The 26,893-nt window shown below is 39.7% G+C and overlaps 1 protein-coding gene across 19 annotated transcripts in view; it reads right to left on the minus strand.

Moving 5' to 3' along the window:
• The window catches only part of dst (dystonin), a 299,316-nt gene that overhangs the window by 25,867 nt on the left and 246,556 nt on the right, over positions 1-26,893 (minus strand). For all 19 annotated transcript variants that reach the window (XM_061910351.1, XM_061910348.1, XM_061910367.1 and 16 more), the window contains 16 exons: positions 24,787-25,018; positions 24,468-24,694; positions 24,274-24,396; positions 24,088-24,189; positions 22,528-22,629; positions 21,822-21,995; positions 21,593-21,748; positions 21,303-21,500; positions 18,685-18,813; positions 18,208-18,378; positions 15,373-15,528; positions 12,663-12,869; positions 10,048-10,167; positions 9,233-9,402; positions 6,687-6,846; positions 5,657-5,980 (listed from right to left, as the gene is read on the minus strand). In XM_061910351.1, the coding sequence (XP_061766335.1) occupies positions 5,657-5,980; positions 6,687-6,846; positions 9,233-9,402; positions 10,048-10,167; positions 12,663-12,869; positions 15,373-15,528; positions 18,208-18,378; positions 18,685-18,813; positions 21,303-21,500; positions 21,593-21,748; positions 21,822-21,995; positions 22,528-22,629; positions 24,088-24,189; positions 24,274-24,396; positions 24,468-24,694; positions 24,787-25,018 (2,751 nt within the window). The remainder of the gene's footprint in view (positions 1-5,656; positions 5,981-6,686; positions 6,847-9,232; positions 9,403-10,047; positions 10,168-12,662; positions 12,870-15,372; positions 15,529-18,207; positions 18,379-18,684; positions 18,814-21,302; positions 21,501-21,592; positions 21,749-21,821; positions 21,996-22,527; positions 22,630-24,087; positions 24,190-24,273; positions 24,397-24,467; positions 24,695-24,786; positions 25,019-26,893) is intronic.

The raw sequence follows: 26,893 nt of genomic DNA on the forward strand, positions 1-26,893 counted from the left end.
AGGAATTCACATTGTAGGAATTTTAAAGAATTTATTTGTAAATTATGGTGAAAAATAAGTATTTGGTCAACCATTCGAAGCTCTCACTGATGGAAGGAGGTTTTGGCTCAAAATCTCACGATACATGGCCCCATTCATTCTTTCTTTAACACGGATCAATCGTCCTGTCCTCTTAGCAGAAAAACAGCCCCAAAGCATGATGTTTCCACCCCCATGCTTCACAGTAGGTATGGTGTTCTTGGGATGCAACTCAGTATTCTTCTTCCTCCAAACATGACAAGTTGAGTTTATACCAAAATGGATACATGGATGATACAGCAGATGATTGGGAGAATGTCATGTGGTCAGATGAAACCAAAATAGAACTTTTTGGTATAAACTCAACTCGTCGTGTTTGGAGGAAGAAGAATACTGAGTTGCATCCCAAGAACACCATACCTACTGTGAAGCATGGGGGTGGAAACATCATGCTTTGGGGCTGTTTTTCTGCTAAGGGGACAGGACGATTGATCCGTGTTAAGGAAAGATAAATGGGGTCATGTATCATGAGATTTTGAGCCAAAACCTCCTTCCATCAGTGAGAGCTTTGAATGGTTGACCAAATACTTATTTTCCACCATAATTTACAAATAAAGTCTTTAAAATTCCTACAAAGTGAATTCCTGGATATTTGTTTTCACTTTCTGTCCCTCACAGTTGAAGTGTACCAATGATGGAAATTACAGACCTCTGTCATCATTTTAAGTGGGAGAACTTGCACAATCGGTGGCTGACTAAATACTTTTTTGCCCCACTGTAACAACTAATGCCATAGAAAATCCAAAAGCTAAGCAGAGCTGTTGGATGAAAAGACTGTCATATGTCATTATATCACTTCTTAGGTACAAAAGGACAAAACAGTATATTATTAGCCATTTCTGTCAGGACTCAACCAGGGCTATTCAACTACATCATGAAGAGGGCTGCAGTTTCAACAGCCCAAGACCTTAGGGGTCGAACATCGAAATGTGGATGTTTTGTCAGAAAGTGCCTCCGCAGATTATATTTATTTGAGACAGCGTTTACTTAATTGCAAAGTAAACACATAAGCGTTCACACTGCACTGTCAATAAATTCATTATTCTGGCCTCGCTACTCGTTTGAAGCGTGTGCAGTTAGTTAACAATATGAAGAAAAAGAAGCTGTAGTTTTAGATTGATGTTTTTTCTTTTGAATTAGTTTCCTTCTTTGGTTTTATTTTTTTACACTTCTTGCTTCATTTAGGTTTTCAAGAATGAAAATATAGATATAAAATAAACATAACAGCCTAACGTCCATTGTGTTGTTTACATGACTAATGTCCATTGTGTATTTTACACAAATAAAATAGAAGGTTTAGTGTTAATATATTCACACAACTACAAATGTTTACACATGTAGAAATTACACAAGATTCACAAGCCATTCATTATAGGTGACTTATTACTATTAGCATTGTCACCCTCTACTGGTCAAATTTAGCACTACATGTATTAAACGAGGTTAAAGGCATACTGAAATGAGATTTTCTTATTTAAATGGGGATACCAGGTCCATTCTATGAGTCACACTTGATCATTTCGCGATATTGCCATATTTTTGCTGAAAGGATTTAGTAGAAAATATCGACGCTAAAGTTCGCAACTTTTGGTCGCTAATAAAAAAGCCTTGCTTGTACCAGAAGTAGCAGACGATGTGCGCGTGACGTCAGTGGTTGTAGAGCTCCTCACATCCTCACATTGATTACAATCATAGCCACCAGCAGCTAGAGCGATTCAGATGTTGTTAGACACATTTACTAGGATATTTCTGGAAAATCCCTTATCTGCCTATTGTGTTACTAGTGTTTTAGTGAGATTATATAGTACCTGAAAGTCAGAGGGGTGTGGTGACCGCCAGTGTCTCTGAGGGAAGCCACGCAGCTGCAGCAGGACGCAAGCTCCGCTGATGTCTACGGTAAGAGCTGACCTATCACCACAATTTTCTCACCAAAACCTGCCGGTTGACATGTGGTCGGGATCCATGTTCGCTTGACCACTCTGTTCCATGGTAAAGCTTCACCTTCGGGAATTTTAAATAAGGAAACACCGGCTGTGTTTGTGATGCTAAAGGCAGCTGCAATACACCGTTTCCCACCTCCATCTTTCTACTTTGAGTTCTCCATTATTAATTGAACAAATTGCAAAGGATTCAGCAACACAGATGTCCAAAATACTGTGTAATTATGCGATTAAAGCAGACTACTTATAGCTTGGATCGGGCTGGAAAATAATGTCCGCTACAACCGGTGACGTCAAACGCACGCGTCATCATAACTCGACATTTTCAACACGACACTTCACGGGAAATTTTAAATTGCAATTTAGTAAACTAAACCGGCCGTATTGGCATGTGTTGCAATGTTAATATTTCATCATTGATATATAAACTATCAGACTGCGTGGTCGGTAGTAGTGGGTTTCAGTAGGCCTTTAAATGATGGGATGGATAATTGTTACTCTCAGACAAAAAAACACAAAAACAAAATATATCACAGAGTCAGCAATTTCAATACAATACAAACTAAATATATTTATGCACTAATTATTTCTACTTACAAATGTTTGACCAAGTTCCATGATAAAGCTGACATGCTGGGATTCTTACCATTGTTGCTGCTTGTCTGGTACAAGGTGTCCTTCGCTTAAAACGTCCGCCAGAAATTAATGACTCGAGCACTTGCTTGGGGTGAAACATTTATACTTTGTTGTCCAGCCATTGTTAAAAGTCCAAGTTTTGCAATTTATTTTAGTTTTTTTTTCCAGGGTTGAATGAGTGGTCTTCTACTCACCCCAGTGCTGTTTCACTGTGAGACATATGCCTCACTTTTGCCCCCTGCGGGGTGGCAAGAGTACTGCATACATAATAAACTTGAGTTTTAATGTTTTAATGGCGGGCCGAATGAAAAGCTTGAGTGGGCAAGTTGAATAGGGCTTCTCTAGACCCTCTCAGCCAGGGATATTCAACTAAAATGTTTTGGGGCGCACATTCCTAGAGCTAAGGACTTCTCCATTCACTATTAGTCTTTTCTATTCCAGAGAACCAGTGTTACAGTAGACATGCAGCAATACTGTTTTTAAGGACCTTCTGCAAAAAAGCTAGTCAAAGATCATCTCTATGAAAGCACTCTTGTGTTTTTAGGAATCTGCTGCAAAAATCTCAGTTCCTCCCGAGTTTTTTTTTAACTAACCTCTCAGGCCACAAGTTGAATAGCCCAAATGATGAAAAAGAGAGGACCTAAAATGGATCCTTGCGGAACACCACCGGTATAATTAAAGAACTTAAATAAATAACTACTGACTATACCTACTAACTGCATCTAGTGGGTTACACTTGAATAGCGCTTTTCTACCTTCAAGGTACTCAAAGTGCTTTGACACTATTTTCACATTCACCCATTCACACACAAATTTGCGGGAGCTGCCCTAAAAGGCCCTAACTATGACCCATCAGGAGCAAGAGTGAAGTGTCTTGCTCAAGGACAGAACCGACGTGACGAGGTTAGTAGAAGGTGGAGATCGAACCAGGAACCCTCAGGTTGCTGGCACGGCCACTCTCCCAGCCGCGCCACGCCGTCCATCTGAAGTAATCAAGCAACAGCAACACCTTAGTTACATAAATCACAATAGTGCTGGGCGGTGTTACAGTAAATACCGGTATATTTTAGAAATTGAGTCAATACCACAACACCAGTAACTTTTAATGTGCCTTTGTTATGGTCGTTTTCTCTTCTGTGCGCCGAAGGGGTGCAGCATAAGACATTACCTTTGGCTCAACGCCGCTCCTAGCGTGTTTACTAAGCATGTCTGACGCACAACTACGCAAAACAACAAACTTTTCAAAATAATATGGCAGCTCCTGTGCCGACTTCTCGACTACGGAGTGATGCAAGGCATTCGGCTTTTGGTGAGTGACTTCAGCTTTATTTACACATATACCAATTTGCTCTTTGTAGCAACTTTATCACTAATCTCGTCTGTTTATGTTGTTCAGTTCTTTTAGCGACTTAGCACAGCAGCTAGCAATAGCTCCTTTCTGCTGCCCGCTCGATGTGTCTATTTAGCTACTCCTCAGCTTGAAAGTGCCTCTCTTAAGTAGCTGATGAGTAGTTTCAAACAGAAAAGTCAGCGGTACAGGCTCCATCTCTCCCTAAAGTTAAAGGCCTATTGAAAACCACTACTACCGACCACACAATCTGATAGTTTATATATCAATGATGAAATATTAACATTGCAACACATGCCAATATGGCCTTTTTAGTTTACTAAATTCCAATTTAAAATTTCCTGCGGAGTTTCCTGTCGAAAACGTCGTGGAATGATGACGCGTATGATGACGCGTGTTTGTGACGTTAATGGTTGGAGGGGACATATTAGCGCAGCACCACCTGCGGCTAAAAGTCGTCTCTTTTCATCGCGCAATTACACAGTATTTTGGATATCTGTGTAGCTGAATCTTTTGCAATTTGTTCGATTAATAATGTTGAAGTCAAAGTAGAAAGATGGAGGTGGGAAGCTTTAGCCTTTAGCCACACAAACACACTGTGTTTCCTTGTTTGAAATTACCGAAGGTGAAGCTTTACTATGGATCAGAGCAGTCAAGCGAACATGGTTCCCGACCACTTGTCACCCGGCAGGTTTCGGTGAGAAAATTGTGGTAAAAAGTCGCCTCTTACCAGAGATCAGTGGAGCTTGCGCCGTCCATGCAGTTGCCGTGACTTCCCTCTGAGACTGGCGTCAACACACCCGTGGACACACCCCTCCGACTATCAGGTACTATTTAACTCACTAAAACACTAGCAACACAATAGAAAGATAAGGGATTTCCCAGAATTATCCTAGTAAATGTGTCTAAAAACAACTGAATCGCTTCCAATGCAATCGCCTTTTTTTTTTAAACTTTATTTTCAGTTTTTTTCTTTTTTCTAGTCCTTCACTATCAATATCCCCATCCACGAATCTTTCATCCTCGCTCAAATTAATGGGGAAATTGTCGCTTTTTCGGTCCAAATAGCTCTTGATGCTGGAGACTCACATTATAAACAATGTGAGGATGTGAGCAGCCCTCACACCGGTGACGTCATCGTCTGCTACTTACGGTAAAGGCAGGGCTTTTTTATTAGCGACCAAAAGTTGCAAACTTTATCGTCAATGTTCTCTACTGAATCCTTTCAACAAAAATATGGCAATATCGCGAAATGATAAAGTATGACACATAGAATGGACCTGCTATCCCTGTTTGAATAAGAAAATCTCATTTCAGTAGGCCTTAAATTAACAAAATTAACGAACACAGCCTTGACACAGTAACAGCTAACTAATTACTTTATAATAATAAGGTAAAAATGTTAATAATAAGGTTAAAATGTAAACGCAAGGACCTGCCAATGTGTTAACAGTGGTTCATGTCGGAGCACTCTATAATATTTTTACTAATTTGCTGCAACACTTTTAATTGCACAAACTGAACGGGGGGCCGATATGTGTCATTTTCAGGCTGGATTTGGCCGCCGGGGTCACCAGTTGACTTGCTTGCACAATAAAAAACAGAGAAATTGCTAATGTGTCACCTTTAAGTGAAATAAATCAGAATGGCTTGCCTTGTGCTGGTCAATCAGTGCACGCAGCGCATCCTCGTCATCGGGCAGGCTGCCATGGAAACGCAAACTCTGCTCAGCTTCAGCCAACCACTCCAGCAGGATGTGAACCGTGGAGTGAAACTCCTCGGCCTGGCACAGGGCCTGCTCCAGACGTGCCTGCTTGGACACTGAGAGGTTGCACACCGTCTCCCAGCGGGTGCTCAGCTCCTGCATCTGGGCTTTGATCCAGGAGGAGTCATCGTGACTGCTGTCGATCAGATCCCGTGCCGAGCGTTTGAGGGCCTGGACGCTCACGGTCCTCTTTCCCAGCTCCTTCTGGAAACCCTGCGGGGGATCATCAGTGATGGTGAGACACGGTTAAAATGTGGAAACGCAAAGAAAATTTGAGAAATTTGATCATGTTATTTTCCTATATATTGTTTGCACCCAACCAACCAACCCTTAGACACACACATTTGTCTTTGCTGTTACATAAAGGCGCACATACAACTTGTATTTCAACGGAGTCTGTGCTGGTGCAACAAAAAGCCATTTGTTGTGATGCTTTTGTGCTTGACAAAGTGCTATTGGAACATAAAAGCATCTGTTTTTCACACGACCTGGATGAATAAAACACTTTGACAAGGGACGACCAAACTCTTTCCACTGAGGGCAGCAGACTGAAAGATCAAAGGAAAAATGGCTTAGCTTTGGCGTCAACATTTCAACTTTTCCTTGTTAAATTACACTTGCTTTCTCTTTTATTCCACTTTTTATGTTTAAAAACAAAAATGTACAGTACTATTAAACTCTTTTTGAATATTAAAAAAAAAAGAAGCTGCTAGCCGCAAATAGGCTCCGGGTCATACTCTGGACACCACTGACATAGACCTTCAATGCAATGAAATTACAATACCAAGCCTGTTTAATGGTCCGCCTTCTACATTACGGCTTAAGTTACCTTTGCTTTCCAAGTGTGACACATGCAAATTCACATTTTGAGATGGAACATTTATAAAAAACAGACACATTATTGAGCAGAAGTTCAGACCTTGTGGTTGTCTATCAGGTTCAGAATCAGGTCGATGTCACCGTGAACCGGCTGGTCCTCAGCCAGCTGAGGCTCCACTCTGTAGAGCCAGTCAATGAGAGCCTGCAGGGCATCTGTGAACTGGCCGGAGAACAGTAGCGCCTCTTCCAGCTTATTTTGCCTGCAGGAACATGCACCTTATTATCAACACTGCACCAAGTTGTGCGATAAATCGGAGCTGAAACTGAAACTACAAATTAGGGTTTTACGGTATACCGGTACCAATAAAGTACCACAGTACCAATGAATTAAAAACGATGCTATACGGCCTTTGAAAAATACTGATCTACACCTGCACAAGTAGTTTAAAGAGCAACAGCTAAAGTAGTTGTGCACGTATAGATACGCAGACAGACGCGAACACAGCTGGTTGGCTTGTTGCCAATTATTAACACTGTCAAAACCGCCCACGTAGTGTAAACTAATGCAAGTGAGATGACTGAATTTTGTAACAAAATTCCTACAATTTGTGTCTTATTTTAACAATTCATGTTTTACTTGCTAAATGTGTTATCTTTGTAGACTCAACCATTGTATTGTTTTTAGTATTTACTACTTTTATTTGTCTGAAGGTACAGACCAGAAGTGGTAACCATAAATCATGAAGCTTTTAATACAATGTCAATCAAAATTTCTTATTTTTTCTAACCTAATTCTAGAGCTTATGATAGGGTATTTGTAATATATAAAATTGTCAAATGTTTTTGAGTCCAATAAGAAAGGCCCAACATGTTTATTAATGCCTTTTAATTTTTATTTGATTCTTCTAAAATTGAGTGTAGTAAGAAACACATGTTTAATGTATTTTACAAACCCCGTTTCCATGAGTTGGGAAATTGTGTTAAATGTAAATATAAACAGAATACAATGATTTGCAAATCCTTTTCAACCCATATTCAGTTGAATATGCTACAAAGACAACATATTTGATGTTCAAACTGATAAATATTTTGCAAATAATCATTAACTTTCGAATTTGATGCCAGCAACACATGACAAAGAAGTTGGGAAAAGTGGCAATACATACTGATAAAGTTGAGGAATGCTCATCAAACACTTATACGGAACATCCCACATGTGTGCAGGCTAATTGGGACCAGTTGGGTGCCATGATTGGGTATAAAAGCAGCTTACATGCAACACTAAGTAATTCACAAACAAGGATGGGGTGAGGTTCACCACTCTGTAAGCAAATTGTCAAACAGTTTTAGAACAACATTTCTCAACGAGCTATTGCAAAGGAATTTAGGGATTTTACCATCTACGGTCCGTAAAATCATCAAAAAGTTCAGAGAATCTGGAGAAATCACTGCACGCAACTGATGATGTTACGGACTTTTGATCCCTCAGGCGCTAATGTATCAAAAACGACATCAGTGTGTAAAGAATATCACCACATGGGCTCAGGAACACTTCATAAAACTACTACTACAGTTGGTCGCTACATCTGTAAGTGCAAGTTAAAACTCTACTATGCAAAGCCAAACTCATTTATCAACAATATCCTGAAACGCCGCCGGCTTGGCTGGGCCCGAGCTCACCTAAGATGGACTGATGCAAAGTGGAAACGTGTTCTGTGGTCTGACGAGTCCACAATTCCAATTATATTTGGAAACAGAGGACGTGGTGTCCTCCAGAACAAAGAGGAAAATAACCATTCGGATTGGTATAGGCGCAAAGTTCAAAAGCCAGCATCTGTGATGGTATGGGGGTGTATTAGTGCCCAAGGCATGGGTAACTTACACATCTGTGAAGGCACCATTAATGCTGAATGGTCCATACAGGTTTTGGAGCAACATATGTTGTCATCCAAGCAACGTTATGATGGACGCCCCTGCTTATTTCAGCAAGACCAGTGTTAACAGCGCGGCTTCGTAAAAAAAGAGTGCGGGTACTTTCCTGGCCTGCCTGCAGTCCAGACCTGTCTCCCATCGAAAATGTGTGGTGCATTATGAAGCGTAAAATACAACAGCGGAGACCCCGGACTGTTGAACGACTGAAGCTCTACATAAAACAAGAATGGGAAAGAATTCCACTTTCAAAGCTTCAACAATTAGTTTCCTCAGTTCCCAAACGTTTATGGAGTGTTGTTAAAAGAAAAGGTGATGGAACACAGTGGTGAACATGCCCTTTCCCAACTACTTTGGCACGTGTTGCAGCCATGAAATTCTAAGTTAATTATTTATTATTTATTATTTATGAGTTTGAACATCAAATATCTTGTCTTTGTAGTGCATTCAATTGAATATGGGTTGAAAAGGATTTGCAAATCATTGTATTCCGTTTATATTTACATCTAACACAATTTCCCAACTCATATGGAAACGGGGTTTGTAAGATTTAGTGTTAAAATGAAGCCAATAGGGAAATCTTTTGTGGTCACCAAGGTATTGAAATACATTTTGGCACCAATACCAAAATATTGGTATCAGGACAACCCTACTACAAATGGAAGAGGTGCAACAATAAATGAATGAGAAGTGAAAGAAGAGAAACCTGATCCTTACCTCTCTATGGACTTGCCACAAACAGTGTCCCATTTGTCTCTCAGCTCGCTCAGCATGTCGTCCAGTTTCTGATTATCATCGTGAAGCGAGGTTTTGTCCTTGAGTGCTCGACCAGTTCGTGTGGTGGTGTCATACACTGAGTGCTTACTGCCCAAAGCCTTCTGGAACTCCTGTAAATGAGAAAATCAATACTGAGAAAGAAAACAATTTCAGGTATTTTTTCAATTTTATGGCTATCTATCTAGCCTGTTAAGTAACTATACATGCTTCGGGTTAAAGCGGGGCTACGGAGAGGATTTCCTTCTTTAATACAAACTGCATCTCAAAACCTACGGTATCATAATCTGTGTGTGTGTGTGTGTGTGTGTGTGTGTGTGTGTGTGTGTGTGTGTGTGTGTGTGTGTGTGTGTATTCTGACAAGGAACATGGCATTCTGCATGGGAAACACAAAGTGGGTCAAAACTCAAGAGCCACGGCTCCAAAGAGATTAAAAGTATCCCAAAGCATGGCCAGCCCAAATACATTGCTCTATCCCGGTATTATGACAGGATTAACACAATCTGCCCTCACACAACTGCAGAGAGGATTAGGTAGCCTGCGATGCAATCAAAAGCATGACTAATGTATGCACTATACTGTAATTCATCTGAATAGGCTTTTTATTTGTGGGGGGTTTTTGTGCGTTCCCACCCCTCATTCATTCTGAGTCAAAGCACACACAATTTTGGTTTGTTAAACAGCTGCGTCATTATTTACATGTCTGAATATTGATTTTTTTTCTATACCAATAAAAGACTAACAGCCTTCCTGCGTACCTTGTGTTGTGACAGCTGTTTCTTGATTTTGTCTGGTTCGTTGGCGATTTCCACCTCAGAGTCCAGCGTCTTCTCAGATTCGTCCAACCATTCCACCAGTTTATTCCAGTTGTCATGGAACTGATGAAGAACAAAGAAGAAGAGCACAGTTAGAACCATACTTCTTGGAAAGTCTGTAAATAGAGTACAAAATGACAAGATCAGCCTTTCGAGCACAAAGAATGAAAACTGAAATAACTCTCAAACATTACAGACACTGGTGTCACAGAGAATCCCGTAAGATCCAACCAAAACATCTGGGCTTAGCTAGATTAGCTAGAGATGGACATAACGTTGTTTTTCAAAGCATGGGAAGGAAGAAAGTGAGTGTAAAGGACATTGCTGAGAACAAGAAGCTGATGATATTCATTGAAATAAAAAAAAAAGAAATTCTGAAGGAGAATGAGTCAATAACGCCAGCCAAAGGCATCAAAATATTAACTAAACGGTGGGCATTTTTCAATGATAATATTGAAAAACTGCTGATGTTGTGTTGGACGGAGAAGCAGCTGGAAGGAGATAAAATCCACTCTCCACGGTAGATACCAGTGTTTCCCACAGGTCAGACATCTATTTGTGGTGGTGTGGTCGGGCGGCGCATGACCAAGAAGAACGTGGAGTTGGAATATAATTACAACACTTTATGTACATATTTATATACATATTTATATAATATTTACATATTTATATAATATGTAACTACAAGCTCCATTCACAGACAGAGTCCCATTGCTTTTATGAGCTGTCGAGCGAGTCAAAAGCCGAAAAAAAAAAAACCCAACAACGTTTTTTAAATGTATTTATTTATTTTTTATTTATTTGTGGCGGCCGTAATTCTTTCGTGGCGGGCCGCCACAAATAAATTAATGTGTGGGAAACCCTGGATACTGTACATTATTATTAAATGAATTCATAAAACTAATTGAGTTGTTCGTAATGCGTTCTATTGTATTGTTTGTATACAATATATCTTACCTGTTTTTGTTTATTTTAAACGTTATCAATGTCAGCATGTTACATCAGATATTACACATTTTAATTTGTCATTACAACATTTCCAAAAAGGAGTTGGATGAAGCACAGCTTATTCAATCCTACTCCTTTCGACTTCATAACAACTTCCAATACATGTTGTGGAGAGGCGGAGCCGACGGGCCGATGGCGGGGCGGGGCAAACTGAAGCCCTGCCCAAGATGGCGGAAAGGGGGCGGAGAATGCGGCTGAGCAGAGAGGCGGGGCATGCCGGGAGCGACGTTACGAGCGTGATCAGGTGCGTGGCTCGCACACCGTCACACAATCATCTTATCTCCTCTGGCTGTATAAAAGGGGAGAAGGAGGAGGGATCGTGGCAGAAGGAGTTGGAGAGCCTGCAACGACGAACGAAGAGCAACAGAGAGCGAGCCGCAGACGAAGACAGCGACGACGCGGCCGGCTAAAAGCGAGCGAGGAGCGAGCAGGAGAGAAGGAGCTGAAAAGCGTCCCGACCCGAAGACAAAGCTTGTGTTGTTAGAAAAAAATAAACATGAGTCAAACCGGCTCTGCAATGTCTTTCCTTGATGGTTCGTAGAACCCGCACGACGACGGCAGGAGCCCGTTACACATGTATTCATTCCTTATCGTCAAATTGTACCACGAATCACAGATGAGACTTATAACTACTTTAAATCAAGATCAAGATGTTTATCAAATTTCTTCTTCCTTGTACTTTGTAAACACTTGCGGGTTGAATAGCCTCTTGAACTGGATCATATTAGTACATTGTTATTTGCTTAATCCATTCTATACAAGTGTTTTAAATTTAGTTATTTTTGTTCTCCAAAGTCATATTTTTTTCTCTTTTCTTAATTGATGTACTTTCTTGGGTAGCAGGTTATAGTTTCATTTGCAAATAATTTTAGCTGTTTCCAAATATACCAAGTCATTGAATTGTAATATTTTGGATTTGATGAATAAAGTGTTTGTATGTTTTCTGTATCCAACATTATGTATTATTCTAATGATCATTTTTGTAACACCGCTAGTGAATTAAGCGCGCATTTGTAATTATTTCCCCATATTACTACACAATAACTCAGATATGATAACAAACTGGTACTGTTTTTCGGAGGGGAGCAAGCCCAGATAAAATGTATGTTAATTAATTTCACTGGAAAATGTTGATTGTGGTGTTTTGAGTTAAGAACTCCGTCACAGAACAAATTAAGCTCGTAAATTGAGGTACTGCAGTACTGTACATAAAATATAATTACAACAATTTTTAAAACATTTTTTTTTTACCACAGATGGTGTTTTGAGGGATATTTTTCATGCATTATAAGGACGAAATTGGTATCTGAAAATATAGAATTTCTTACTGATCCACACTTTTCTATCATTATTTGTTTTAGTATTAGTACAATACATTTGCTCCCTCATTTAAAATAGTCCAAAATGTCCCATATGTTGATATGAAAAAGTGACAGGTATAAACAAATCCCATTGAAGTAATTATCCTGACGCAAGTAAAATCCACCAGAATCATGTGTGTCCATAACAAACATGAACACACCCATGTGACCTGGAGTGACTGCAAGTACCTGTTTGGCTCTCTTCCTGGCGTCGTCGAGCACACGCCCTCGCTCCACAGAGCGCTGCACCAGCTTCTCCCAGCGGCCTTGCACGCTGAGCAGCAGGTTCTTAATCAGGACCACATCCTGTTTCTGGCTGAAGTACTTCAAATGAGTGCCTGACTTGTCCAGCTCGATGATGTGATCCCTGTGGGAGTTGACCTCAGTCACAAACATCTGAAGACGTGAGACAAGAGACAAGACTGTATTAGTGGGTGAATTAGTGAAATTATAATTTCTACCAGTGGTCCCCAACCACCGGGGACCGGAGCCGGTCCGTGACACATTTGCTACCGGGCCGCACAGCAACATTAATTGTGTGAATGCTCCAAAGCATTCACACAATTAATATGTTTTTTTACACCAAAATGCTCTTATTTTTTATTCAACTTCTTCTTTTTCTTCTCCAGATTTTGGCGTGCTCTACCTTCCACTTTTTTCATCCGATTCAAACCATTGCAATTGCGGGTTTTCTTTATATAAATTCCCAGATTTCCCAGAGTTTCAGGTTTTCCGGGACATTTTTCCTGTTCAAAATTAATTGGACATTTTTCAAACTTCCGCCATTTCCACATTTTTCAACCGATTAAAACCATTACACCTTCAACATATTCCACACCTCCTGGACAGTGAAACTAGAATTTTTTCAAGTTCAAAATTTAAAATTTTTCAAACCCTTTTTTGACCCGTTTTTCCTGCAACTACTCCTTCCACATTTTTCAACCCATTTCACCCTTTCCACCTTCAAAACATTCCTCTTAATCAGGACAAAAAACAATGTTGTTTTTTGAACTGGAAAAATTCCCGGTTTTCCCGAAATCCCAGGAATTCCTTAGTACCATTTCACAATTAAAAATGTTACTACTTCAACATTTCACGACCAATTTGAAAAATTACAACACCAACCATTTCAACTCATTCAGAACATTCAATTTTTTTTGCATTTTTAAAAAAATTCACTCTTTTCCCGAAATCCCCAAATTTCCATGAAATTCCCATTAAAAAGAATGATACATTTTTCAAACTCCCACTCAAACCATTCCAACTCCAAAATATTCAGCCTGTTCAAGAATTGTGTGTTCCCTTTCAAAAACTGTAAAAAAAATTCCCAGATTTCCAACAATTCTCAGTTTCTTGGGACATTTTCCCCATTCCAAATGAATTATCCATTTTTCACACTTCCACAATTCCAACATTTTTTTACCAATTCAAACCATTCCCCCTTCAACATATTCCACTCATCCTGGACATTCAAACTAAGTCTTTCCCAAGTTCCAAACCAAATTCTGGTTTTCCTGGAAATTTACAAGCTTCAACATTCAAAACATTCCAACATTCATACTTCCTTCTGTCAGCACTGGATCACTCACATGCAATTCCTTCAGGAATTGTCTCATCTAGTTAATTTATAAACTACCGCATTTTCTCCGAATTAACTTTTAGATTGTAGCCAAAAGCTAATTTTTTGCTGTTTTTATCTGCCACATGTAGAAAGCTGATCCGTGAAAATAATGCATCTATTAAACCGGTCCCTGGTGGAAAAAAGGTTGGGGACCCCTGACTTATACAATAGCATTCAGCAAGAACACACACAAAATGTGTATAAATGCCATCCATCCATCCATCATCTTCCGCTTATCCGAGGTCGGGTCGCGGGGGCATCAGCCTAAGCAGGGAAGCCCAGACTTCCCTCTCCCCAGCCACTTCGTCTAGCTCTTCCCGGGGGATCCCGAGGCGTTCCCAGGCCAGCCGGGAGACATAGTCTTCCCAACGTGTCCTGAGTCTTCCCTGTGGCCTCCTACCAGCTGGATGTGCCCTAACACCTCCCTAGGGAGGCGTTCGGGTGGCATCCTGACCAGATTCCCGAACCACCTCATCTGGCTCCTCTCGATGTGGAGGAGCAGCGGCTTTACTTTGAGTTCCTCCCGGATGGCAGAGCTTCTCACCCTATCTCTAAGGGAGAGCCCGGCCACACGGCGGAGGAAACTCATTTCGGCCGCTTGTACCCGTGATCTTATCCTTTCGGTCATGACCCAAAGCTCATGACCATGGGTGAGGATGGGAACGTAGATCGACCGGTAAATTGAGAGCGTTGCCTTCCGGCTCAGCTCCTTCTTCACCACAACGGATCGATACAACGTCCGCATTACTGAAGACGCCGCACCGATCCGCCTGTCGATCTCACGATCCACTCTTCCCCCACTCGTGAACAAGACTCCTAGGTACTTGAACTCCTCCACTTGGGGCAGGGTCTCCTCCCCAACCCGGAGATGGCACTCCACCCTTTTCAGCACCTCCAAGTCCGAGTCCATGGTTCTGGCCCGGAAAAGGGAATTGCCTCATCTAGTTAATTTATAAACTACCACATTTTCTCCGACTTAACTTTTAGATTCCAGCCAAAAGCTAATTTTTTGCTGTTTTTATCTGCCACATGTAGAAAGCTGATCCGTGAAAATAATGCATCTATTAAACCGGTCCCTGGTGGAAAAAAGGTTGGGGACCCCTGATTTATACAATAGCATTCAGCAAGAACACACACAAAATGTTTATAAATGGTTGATTTATATAGGCTCGCCTATATAAATCAACCATTTATAAATACACGTCAGTAGGCTAAATGAACCTCTTCAACATACACAGAAAATAGTTCTAACTGCATTTAATTAAATGTATTTACTACCTTATGTTCATCAATTTGAAACAGGATGGTTTCCAGAATGAGCGAGGCAGGCGTCACCATGTTGAGCGTCTGCTCTGCCTGGGTCAGCCAGTTGATGAAATCCTGCAGAGAGTTGTGGAAATCGGTTGCCATCGTCAAGGCTTCCTCCAGTTTCACCTGTGGACATAAAACATAGTCATGGTCCACATACCTGCTGTGAAATAAACCAGCATCCTTTCAACATAGACCTGGACCCTCATGGCAAATGCAATCCCTGTCTAACGAGGAAGTTAATATCTCTGTAGGGGCTAATGATGAGGCTGATTCTGACTGATGGGTTTTTAATTAGATGAGGGGAAAAACATCTGTTGGCTCTACCACTTGGCTCTACTCACGACATTACCAACCTGATGTTTTTATATGCTGCATCTCCCTCATGTGTCAGAAGGAGTGCTAAAAGTTGTCAGTTTTTTTATTATATTATTAGAACGCTTTGTTATTCTGCAGCAGGCAATGTGATTCTGGGAACGGGACCAAAGTAAAGAGGAAGCAAAGCGTTTCAGAGAGAGGCCAAGCCATATTTGTCGCGAGCTAGAGAGAGAGACATTTATTAAAGGGTACGGTTTATCTATCCGTATATTTTCAGCAAAAAAGGAAGAATGTGCATAAAAGAACATGTTTAGTTCTTTTATTGGTCATTTTAATAATGATAATATCAAAAATAAGAAGAATTACAAATACAATAGGGTCCTCTGTCCCAAAGGGACATTCGGTCCCTAACAATAATTGATGTGAAGTGAATTATATTTATATAGCGCTTTTTCTCTAGTGACTCAAAGCGCTTTACATAGTGAAACCCAATATCTAAGTTACATTTAAACCAGTGTGGGTGGCACTGGGAACAGGTGGGTAAAGTGGCTTGCCCAAGGACACAACGGCAGTGACTAGGATGGTGGAAGCGGGGATCGAACCTGCAACCCTCAAGTTGCTGGCACGGCAACTCTACCAGCCGAGCTATACCGAAACTTTTCATGTTCCAGTTTCTTAACGAACACATGGTAATTTCACACACTCAGCAGCTGAGTAACATTTAAAAACTAGTATATAAAAAGGTAGTAATCATATAAACAATGAGGTAATACTATTGCCATAAAATAATATGACAATATCAGGGGCGCTGCAAAAAACTTGTTTTACATCCGATTCATAATTCTTATTTATTGTGATTCTAAATTGATTCACAATTTTGAGAAATTGATTTTTCTAAATATTTTGTTCTGCCCCTTTTCAGACTGATTCAGCCAGGAAGAGCTTTGGTAACTTATTTTGAAAATCCATCCATCCATCCGCTTTCTATCGCTTATTCCATTTGGGGTCGCGGGGGGCCCTGGCGCCTATCTCAGCTACAATCGGGTGGAAGGCGGGGTCCACCCTGGACAAGTCGCCACCTCATCGCAGGGCCAACACAGATAGACAGACAACATTCACACTCACATTCACACACTCGGGCCGATTTAGTGTTGCCAATCAACCTATCCCCAGGTGCATGTCTTTGTCTTCGTCTGTTTTGAAAATGTTTTATCTTAATCCATCCATCCATTATCTACCCCTTATTCCCTTTTGGGGTCGCGGGGGGCCCTGGCGCCTATCTCAGCTACAATCGGGCGGAAGGCGGGGTCCACCCTGGACAAGTCGCCACCTCATCGCAGGGCCAACACAGATAGACGGACAACATTCACACTCACATTCACACACTAGGGCCAATTTAGTGTTGCCAATCAACCTATCCCCAGGTGCATGTCTTTGTCTTCGTCTGTTTTGAAAATGTTTTATCTTAATTTGTATTCCAAATAAAATATTGTACAGATCAGTTTGAATCGAGGATCGATTTAGAATCTAATAAGTCGAATCATGAGCGGTTGTAAGATTCACATCCCGAGACAATGTATTGTTATTTAACAAAATACAAATGCTAATAAATATTTATACAGTATATTCATTTGCTATCATGACCAAATATTGAAAACATTCCATATTGTATTTCCATCAATACAACCATCCGTTTCCTACCGCTTATTCCTTATGGGGTCAGGGGGGCGCTGGTGCCTATCTCAGCTACAATCGGGTAGAAGGTATGTTTTTCTTTGATTGCATAATTGTATTAATTATTACCCTTATTTCATGCTATAAATGCCAGTCTGCTTTATGTATTATTTTGCAACTAAATGTATGTTCCCTTTAGAACAGTGGTCCCCAACCACCGGGCCGCGGCTCGATACCGGGCCGTGGCCCGATTGGTACCGGGCCGCAGAAGAATTTTTTATTAATTTTTATTTAAAAAAATAAAAAAATAAAAAATATTGGATATTGTGTTTTTTATGAAATCAACATAAAAAACACAATATACACTTACAATTAGAGCACCAACCACAAAAACCTCCCTTTTTCATGACAAAAACGTCCCTTTTTCATGACAAAGAAAAAAAAAAAGGGCCCCCCCCCACAGGACAAATTATTAAGCGTTGACCGGTCCGCGGATACAAAAAGGTTGGGGACCACTGCTTTAGAACATTACAATTGATGCGAAAAATGTTTTGTCATTCCGGGCGGTATAGCTCGGTTGGTAGAGTGGCCGTGCCAGCAACTTGAGGGTTGCAGGTTCAATTCCCGCTTCCGCCATCCTAGTCACTGCTGTTGTGTCCTTGGGCAAGACACTTTACCTACCTGCTTCTAGTGCCACCCACACTGGTTTGAATGTAACTTAGACATTGGGTTTCACTATGTAAAGCGCTTTGAGTCACTAGTCACTTCACTTCAATTGTGTGTATAAACAAGAACACAGTGAGGAATCCACACCTTCCTTTCAGCAACTTTGGCCTCTGCTGCTTCCCACTTGTCCTTCAGGTTGGCGAGGTCCTGCTCTGCATTGCTGTCAGGACCCTCAGGGGTCAGGGTGAGCAGCTGTTGACCTTTGGCCAACAGCTCCTGGTACAGCTCCTCCTTTACCTCGAAGGCAGAACACAACTCCTGCGAGGTGACATGGGGCAACAGTTAAACATATATATTCCTGTTTGAGAATGTTCCTACAAACATTTAAACAGAAAGTTTCTACTTTGATAAGTAATCTTCATTTCCTTGCAGTGAAAAAAGCAAAAGACCAAAGGATGGAAAACGTTCCTGTAGTCAGTCTAGTCATGTTGTGTAGAGGCAACCCAACACATGTGATTTAATTTCCACACTTCAGAAAAAAAAAACCACAGTGAAGACATGGCCCGTCTCCTCACGACCCTACCATCTGCACGTGTGCACCCTCTCGCATTGTTAAACACGTACCAGATGGGCGTTAAGCTGCTCGCGGGCCGTGTCTGGTAAGCCTCCTACAGCCTTTGATGCCAACAGCTGACGTTCTGTGTCTTTCAGCCATTGCAGCATATCGTCCACCTCACCATGGAAACCCTGGGCCTGCAGCACAATACCAGCTGAGTCAGACAAAAGGTGTCACTCACACAGACACACACACTCTCATTGTTTGGAGGCTACAAAGGGAGAGGTTCCTGTTTCTTGGATTCATTCATTTCTCTAGAAAAGTAGCTTTGACATATTTAGTTGCACTTGTGAACATGTTGAGCGATGTTGATTAAGACCATTTCTGCACACATTGAGTCAGCCAAACATTCACACCAATAATATATGTTTCCATTCCTTTTTACTCATGCAGAACATAAAAGTATAAACACAAATTAACACCAAATTGTATGCCTTATTGAGCATACATGGATTATGATATAATGTACCTTCTCTTCCCAAAAGTACAAGGTGAGCTCATTAATAGGAAAACAAGTCATAATGTAATGACATTCCTGGAAGATCATTGCACTTATTGAGAGTTAAAAATGACTGTTTATTGCTCTGATGTCATTTCATGCCATAGCCTTTATTCTGGTAGCAGGGGATTGCTATGATATACTTTGATGCATTTACAGAACCGAAATACTAGGTTAAAAGCAATTTACTTTTACTTTATTTTACATATTTGAATATAGCTGGGTTGCATACGGCATCACATTAGTTTTTCTTCTTCGAGGCCTAATTGACAAAATGGTCAAGCAGCTAAAGCGTAGCATTAAAACGAGTGAGTGTATAGTGTGATCATAAAATGCTGTATTGCTGTTTTGTTCTTGGGTGTTCCAGTCGTTCGAATAGAGAGATAGGAAACAGCTTTCATAGAGTCCCAAAAGAAGTGGCTCATAAAGGTAATAAAGTCAGGGAAAAACTAAAGTGCGTCGAAGGAAATGGCTCTTAAAAATATCACTTTCGTCATCTTGTGGAATACAATCAAACTACTTGTGTCTGCAGCGATCACTTTGTAAAATGTTTGTTTGAACATTTGATGTGTTTGAGAAACTTTCTGAGATGCGATACAGTTTATTCTCTACTATATGAGTAGTGTTTGATAGCAGAACTAAACAAAGAAAGGACAAGAGATCCTAGTAAAAAATATTGTGATTGTTGGTTCAATCCACCGTTTTTTCGTGGCCCATTTTCATAACAGAAACTAAAAGCTTAGTTGTTGTGCAGGAAAGCCAAGAGCTTTTTTTGACAGAGATTATCACATTATAGCGTCTTTAGTGATATTTGGTAGCATCAAGAAAATATCCTTAACAGTATTAATAAACGAGATGAATAATATCTTGCTCAGTAGAATATACTGAATCTTGATATCACTAGCAAACATTGCGGAACAAAAGGGACATATACAGCTTAATAATGAGAAAATATGAACTTCACATTATAAAAACAACTGCAGACATGAAATGTAAAATAGACTAATATTTGTTGCAATCAACTGCAAACAAACTTGTCATTTTCTTCATTAGCGTCACGATCACAACAGCACAGCACTCGTGATGTCAATCAAATACAGTACGTTACTCAGCGCTGCATGCATAAATCCAACTGAGTCTTTCACGGATTATTGTCTGATTTCTGGACCCCTCCGATGTGAAGAGACAATGTGCCTTCAATCTTTTCTTCTCTAAATACCTTATGTGTCAAATGAAGTGAGGTTGTAGGGGGCAGTAACGTCTTGCAGATGATAAATGGTTTAAATCATTCAAAAATATATTTTTCTTAAGAGTGTAAAAATCTACTCCATCCCATTTTAAATGTTTTTTTAATCGCGCATTTATTAGCCTCTAAACCAGGGGTGTCAAACTCATTTTAGATCGGGGTCCACATGGAGAAAAATCTACTCTCAACTGGTAAAATCAGGGTACTATAACTTACAAATAAAGACATCAGATTGCTTTCATTGTTTAAAAAAAGAACAAGCACATTCTGAAAATGTACAAATCATAATGTTGTTGGGTTTTTTTTACACTTACATGTTGCGGTTAATAGTATTCTATCTTTATTTGTTGTGATTTATATTTTCTGAATAAGTTATGTGATAATGTTCAACAGTCAACTCATTGATAAAAAAAAATATATATTAAAATCAAATTACAGTATGTTATTTATGTAGTTTGATCATTTTCCTGGACTGATGTACTAACATCATGTGGTTTATTTTGTACATATGTCGCATCATCTAAAAAGATACAAATAATTGCTATTGTGACATCCAGTGGACACATTTAGAACAGCAGTTTATTTCATTCAAAAATTTCAGGTACATTTCTATACTTAGCAAACTCATCCCGCGGGCCGGATAAAACCTGTTCGCGGGCTGTACGTTTGACACCCCTGCTCCAAACCTTTCAATGTGCACCCAAATCTGCACTGATTCCGATAAATAAACAGTAACCTAATGGGAACATCGCCTGGAACCCGGCCTCGAGGTCACGTGATTGCAACCCAGCTATACCTTAATCTGGATGCGAGATGAATACCTCCCCATCTCCAAACTGTAATAGAAAGATCAAGCTTGTCTGTCATATTTTTTTTTATACCTGCACAAGAGCACTTTCCAACTGGTGCTTCATCTGTTCAGTCTTTTCCAGGATGGCTTTCCAGCGCTGGTTGAGGTTTTCAAGTTTGCTACTGAGACTAGAGGCTTCCTCTCCTGCGCTTGATTGTACCAGCTCATTGCCTGCTTTGTTCACCGTCTCGACTGTAGATTTGTGAGCCAATACGTCAATTTGGAGGACCTGAGGAGATACCATAGGTGGGGAATCAACACCTACATACAGGCAGTGCTACTGTATAGTCATTAACAGCAGTAAAAAAGGACTACACTTACGTGATGCTTGGCCAGTTCGATCTCAATGGCTTTGGGGTCTCCACCAGTCTTTCTCTGCTCATTAAGCATATCTTCAGTGTGGCTCATCCAGGCCAGCAGCTCGTCCAGTGCATGCTGGAACTGGCCCAGGGCAAGAAGGCCTCCCTCCAGTTTATGCTGAAGTATACAGAAAACATATTAAGATGATGCACAGACAAAGAGACTAGACTTTTAAATATTGTGTTTGTACCTGTCGGCCGATAATCTTCTCATCCAGGTTACTCCAGAGCATCTTGAGCTCGGACATTGGTTCCTGGATGGTGCAGCGATCCACGTCCTCCTTCACCTTCTTCAGTAGGAGGCCCGCCTGGTGGTTCAGACGCTCCATCTCAATCTGAAGGTGGTACGCCTCCACTTTGAACTCCTAACACACAGAACAAAAAGTCATATTGGAATTAATTCCGTCGAAATAGTATATTTTTAAATCAAATTATTCACACATTTGAGTTTGGATTTATCATGGTTAATTACAGCTTATTACTCAAATGTACGTAATTTATTTGTTCAGAACGTGCTAGCAGTTTTATCAAGGGTACTGTCTACGTGTATTTTGGCATTAAATTTGACACCGAGCGGGTAACATTCACAGTTAAAAGAGCATGTGCAGTCCAAAAAAAGTAATCCGTATTCACACATAAATCATTTTTTTGTGATTAATCACATGAGTTAATTTGTATTTTTTTACTTCCCTGATTGAAATATACATTTTCAATAATTCACAAACGCTTCCTTTCAATTAACCCTTATAGTCCCCGGGTGCATGGTCTACAAAATCAAAATAAATAAGAAATAAAGACCATGAGTACAATTAGAGAATTACAGCAAACATCAACGTCATGGAGTCAGACAAAAACAAATTGATTGTGGTTATCTGCCCATGTTTAATCTGGATGTACCTTGAGCTCGACAATCTGCTGCTTGACAGTTTCCAGGTCTGTGCCCACAGGTGACATGGAGTCCAGTTTGCTGTCCAGGATATCCACCCAGTCAAACATGCCCTGTGTGCAAGGCAAAAGCACCAATTGTTACAGGTAGACAAGTTTTGCACAATTGTAACATTTTACATAAAGCACCATTTACTTAATGTTTAGAAACAAATGCACATGGAAAAACATCCTGAAACACAATTAAAAATGAAGAAATAAACCTCATGCTATCGTTTTAGAGGAACGTAAAAAGTTTTTATGATTCGTCATTTTAAAGCGGTAGTGTGGAGGAACACTAAATTTATGCGGGGGGGGGGGACTTTGATCCAAATATAGCAGAGCAGCCTGGGTGGTTTTGCAATTAATAAGACCCTCATAAAATAGTTGTATCAGTGCAGCAGACAGTGATGAATGGCTTTGTAACCTGTGGTTTCAAGCAACGTCCTTGAACACAGTCTGCTTCTTTGTGTGTATTAACTTTCAAAGCTAGAAAAATGGATTTCTATCAGTTTGCACAAAAACAAGGACAAATATTAATACAAATTCAAACTACAGAGGTTGCAAACGGCTGGGCATGTTTTTATTTCAGTTTGAACTCAATAAATGTTTGACTATAATTGGTGCGGCTAATTTATGGATTTTTATTTGCTAACAGCCATAATGTTTTGTACTAAATAGTTTTCACTAAACTCAAGCACAGACATTGCAATAGTGTTATTGTTTGAGCTCCAGCTGGTGCCATCTTTTGGACAAGTTTGTTCACTGCAGGTATTGTGGGTTGAAAATGTACTTCCAATTTTGAACCCTTAAACCGGAATTATAACTGCCCATAGCGTTCCTACTCGAAAGGATTCTTCATTCATCACTCCAAGCAACGTCTGTAGGAGGTTTTTTGTGCATATTTGTACATGCTATTGTAATGTAATGAAGCTAGTATCGTTAGCATTAGCTAATATGCTAACATGTATACGAGTGCCTATGTTAGGATTATTTAGTTACAAAGGCCTTCTTTGTGTACTGTTTGTTTTACAAATTCCTTAGCAAATTCACCAAAATGTCCCTGTGGAGTTATTGAATTTGTTTGTCTGATTGGAGAGAGCGGGCTTTCGCAGCAAGTGTGTCCTTGATGATGACTTCTGTTTTGTTTGATCGTTTGTTTTACTGCTGTGTTACAGGCACCGTTTGGAAACAATTAAGGCATGTAAATAAACATTTACAAAATCTTTCTGTGTACACAACTTATTTCACAATGTACTGTATGTATCTGCGGCTTATAGCCCGGCGTGGCTAATATACAGGGGAAAAATGTTTTTCTAAAATTTAGTGGGTGTTGCTTTATAGTCCTGAAAATACAGTAATTGACTTGTCTCCTTCAAATACAGGTACTTTTATGAACATAAAATATAAATCTGTTGTGTGTGTTTTGCACACAAAAATCTACATTTGTAATTTAAATGTAACCAGATGGGATGTTTTGTAATTTATATCGTTCTTTCAGTTTATGGTTTTATAGACTATCAATCAACACACCTGCAGGCCATCCTGGAATTGCACCGCAGCCTGCATGGCCTCCTCCAGCTTCTCAACACGCTCTTTCCATGTCTTATCGAGATTTTCCCATGCTGAGTTCACCTGAAGGTATCATTCATTTTACATGAGTCACATGAGTTCCACACGTTTATAATGCAAAAGGGGATTTTGAAGGCAATTTGTCACCTCATCAATACTTTTCCTTATAACAGGTTTGTCTGGCTCTCCACAGGCAGTCATGAGCTCACCTCCCTGGTTTCGAACTGAATCTAGTTCCTCCTGAAGTCCATCAATCTCCTCCTTAAATCCCTGCAGCGATAAAGAAGGATGTGTTAAACCTGCAAAAAGCTTCCTTCTTCTCATTTATCTCACAACTCCACCTCCGCAAACTCCTGCTGCTGCTTGACAACCGAGGGATCTACTCCAGGCTCCTCCAGTTCCCTCAGCAGGTCCTGGCTGTCCTTAATGGTGACGATCAAAGCGCAGTGATCAAACCAGAACCTTTCAGCAAGGTCCATCACGTCCAAGAGCTTGGCCTCCCGCTCCTCCAATAAGGCTTGGATGTCGGTCCACAGGAAGACCATCTGGTCCAATTTATCTTGTACAGCTTGTGGGAGGGAGGAGATAATCAATGAAAAGGCAAAATGTGACAACATAAGAGAGGTTTTACACACAAACAGTATGATAATAGTATCATACCTTTGGCAGATAAGTCCCGGTCTGCACCTTCTGACCGTGCAATCATCTCTTGGCCTCGTTGTTTCAGGGTCTCAAAGGAAGGCTGCAGTTTCTCCAGGTCCATGCTGACAGATTTATTCTCTGTTATCTGCTCCTTGATTTTTTCCACCTCCACCGAGATGGAGGGAGGCTGGCGCAGGCGCTCAGCAATCCGCTCCAGAGTTTCTAGCATGGGGTCGATTTTATCATGGAACTGAGATGGAAGAACAAAAGAGGGGCTTTAGTCATTGGTGCAACAGAAGTAGTGTACTTGGAAAACTAGACAACACATACCGAAAAAATGTCCAAATACAACCTTCCAACTAACATATGCTTTTTTGGCAATATAAAGTGTTTTGTAAATATATTATGAAAAATATGAAAACAGGACACCTAAAAAAACAGACTTCTGAATTGCTGATATGTCGAAATGTGTCTCTCTGGAGTGCCTGCCCGACCCTCAAGTGTGAAATGACATACCCTTGCCATTTGTATGTAGCCTGTTGCCTATTTGTCCAAACACAAAATCTCTAATGAATAGTTTAAACTTTTTTAACATCACTAATTGACACAGAGCTTCTCCGCCCTGAACAAAGATCTGACATTGTCTTTTCCCGCAAGAGACGACAAAAGAAAACAACTATCAAGTGTAAAGTAATATTTACACATTGTCTGTTTGGATGGCCGTTAATGTAATTCCACAAACCATCATAAACCATGTCTTAACGATGGCAGAAAGCATTTTTCAACACGTTTTGAACACGGTGCCAACAGAGATTGACTGTATATATGAGGGTATACATACATATATACATATATACATATATATATATATATATATATATATATATATATATATATATATATATATATACATATATATATATATATATATATATATATATATATATATATATATTAGGGGTGTGGGAAAAAATCGATTCGAATACGAATCGAATCGTTTACGTTGTGCGATTCAGAATTGATTCTCATTTTAAAAAAATCGATTTTTCTTTTCTTTTAATTTAAAATTTTTTTTAACTTAACTTTTTTTTTAATCAATCCAACAAACCACTAAACAGCAATACCATAACAGTGCAATCCAATTCCAAAACCAAACCTGCAACACTCAGAACTGCAATAAACAGAGCAATTGAGAGGAGACACAAATACGACACAGAACAAACCAAAAGTAGTGAAACAAAAATGAATATTATCAACAACGGTATGAATATTAATTATAATTTCAGCATAGCAGTGATTAAAAATCCCTCACTGACATTATCATTAGACATTTATAAAAATAATAAAAAAGAACAATAGTGTCACAGTGGCTTACACTTGCATCGCATCTCATAAGCTTGACAACACACTGTGTCCAATGTTTTCACAAAGATAAAATAAGTCATATTTTTGGTTCGTTTAATAGTTAAAACAAATTTACATTACTGCAAGCAGTTGATAAAACATTGTCCTTTACAATTATAAAAGCTGTTTTTTAAAAAAATCTACTACTCTGCTAGCATGTCAGCAGACTGGGGTAGATCCTGCTGAAATCTTATGTATTGAATGAATACAGAATCGTTTTGAATCGGAAAAATATCGTTTTTGAATCGAGAATCGAATCGAAAAAAATCGATATATTATCGAATTGTGACCCCAAGAATCGATATTGAATCGAATCGTGGGACACCCAAAGTATCACAGCCCTAATATATATATATATATATATATATATATATATATATATATATTCATATATATATATATATATATATATATATATATACATGTAATACAGGCCAGAAGTATGAACATACCTTCTCATTCAATGAGTTTTCTTTACTTTCATGACTATTTACATTGTAGATTGTCACTGAAGGCATCAAAACTATGAATGAACACGTGGAGTTATGTATATATATATATATCCATCCATCCATTTTCTACCGCTTATTCCCTTTTTTGGGGTCGCGGGGGGCGCTGGCGCCTATATGTATAAATACATTCATATATATGATTATATATATGTATATACATCCATATGTATATAATTTAATTTCACAGTGTTCCCTTAGTTAACGAAAAA

Source organism: Nerophis ophidion, linkage group LG09 (genome assembly GCF_033978795.1).
Source record: "Nerophis ophidion isolate RoL-2023_Sa linkage group LG09, RoL_Noph_v1.0, whole genome shotgun sequence".
NCBI lineage: Eukaryota > Metazoa > Chordata > Actinopteri > Syngnathiformes > Syngnathidae > Nerophis > Nerophis ophidion.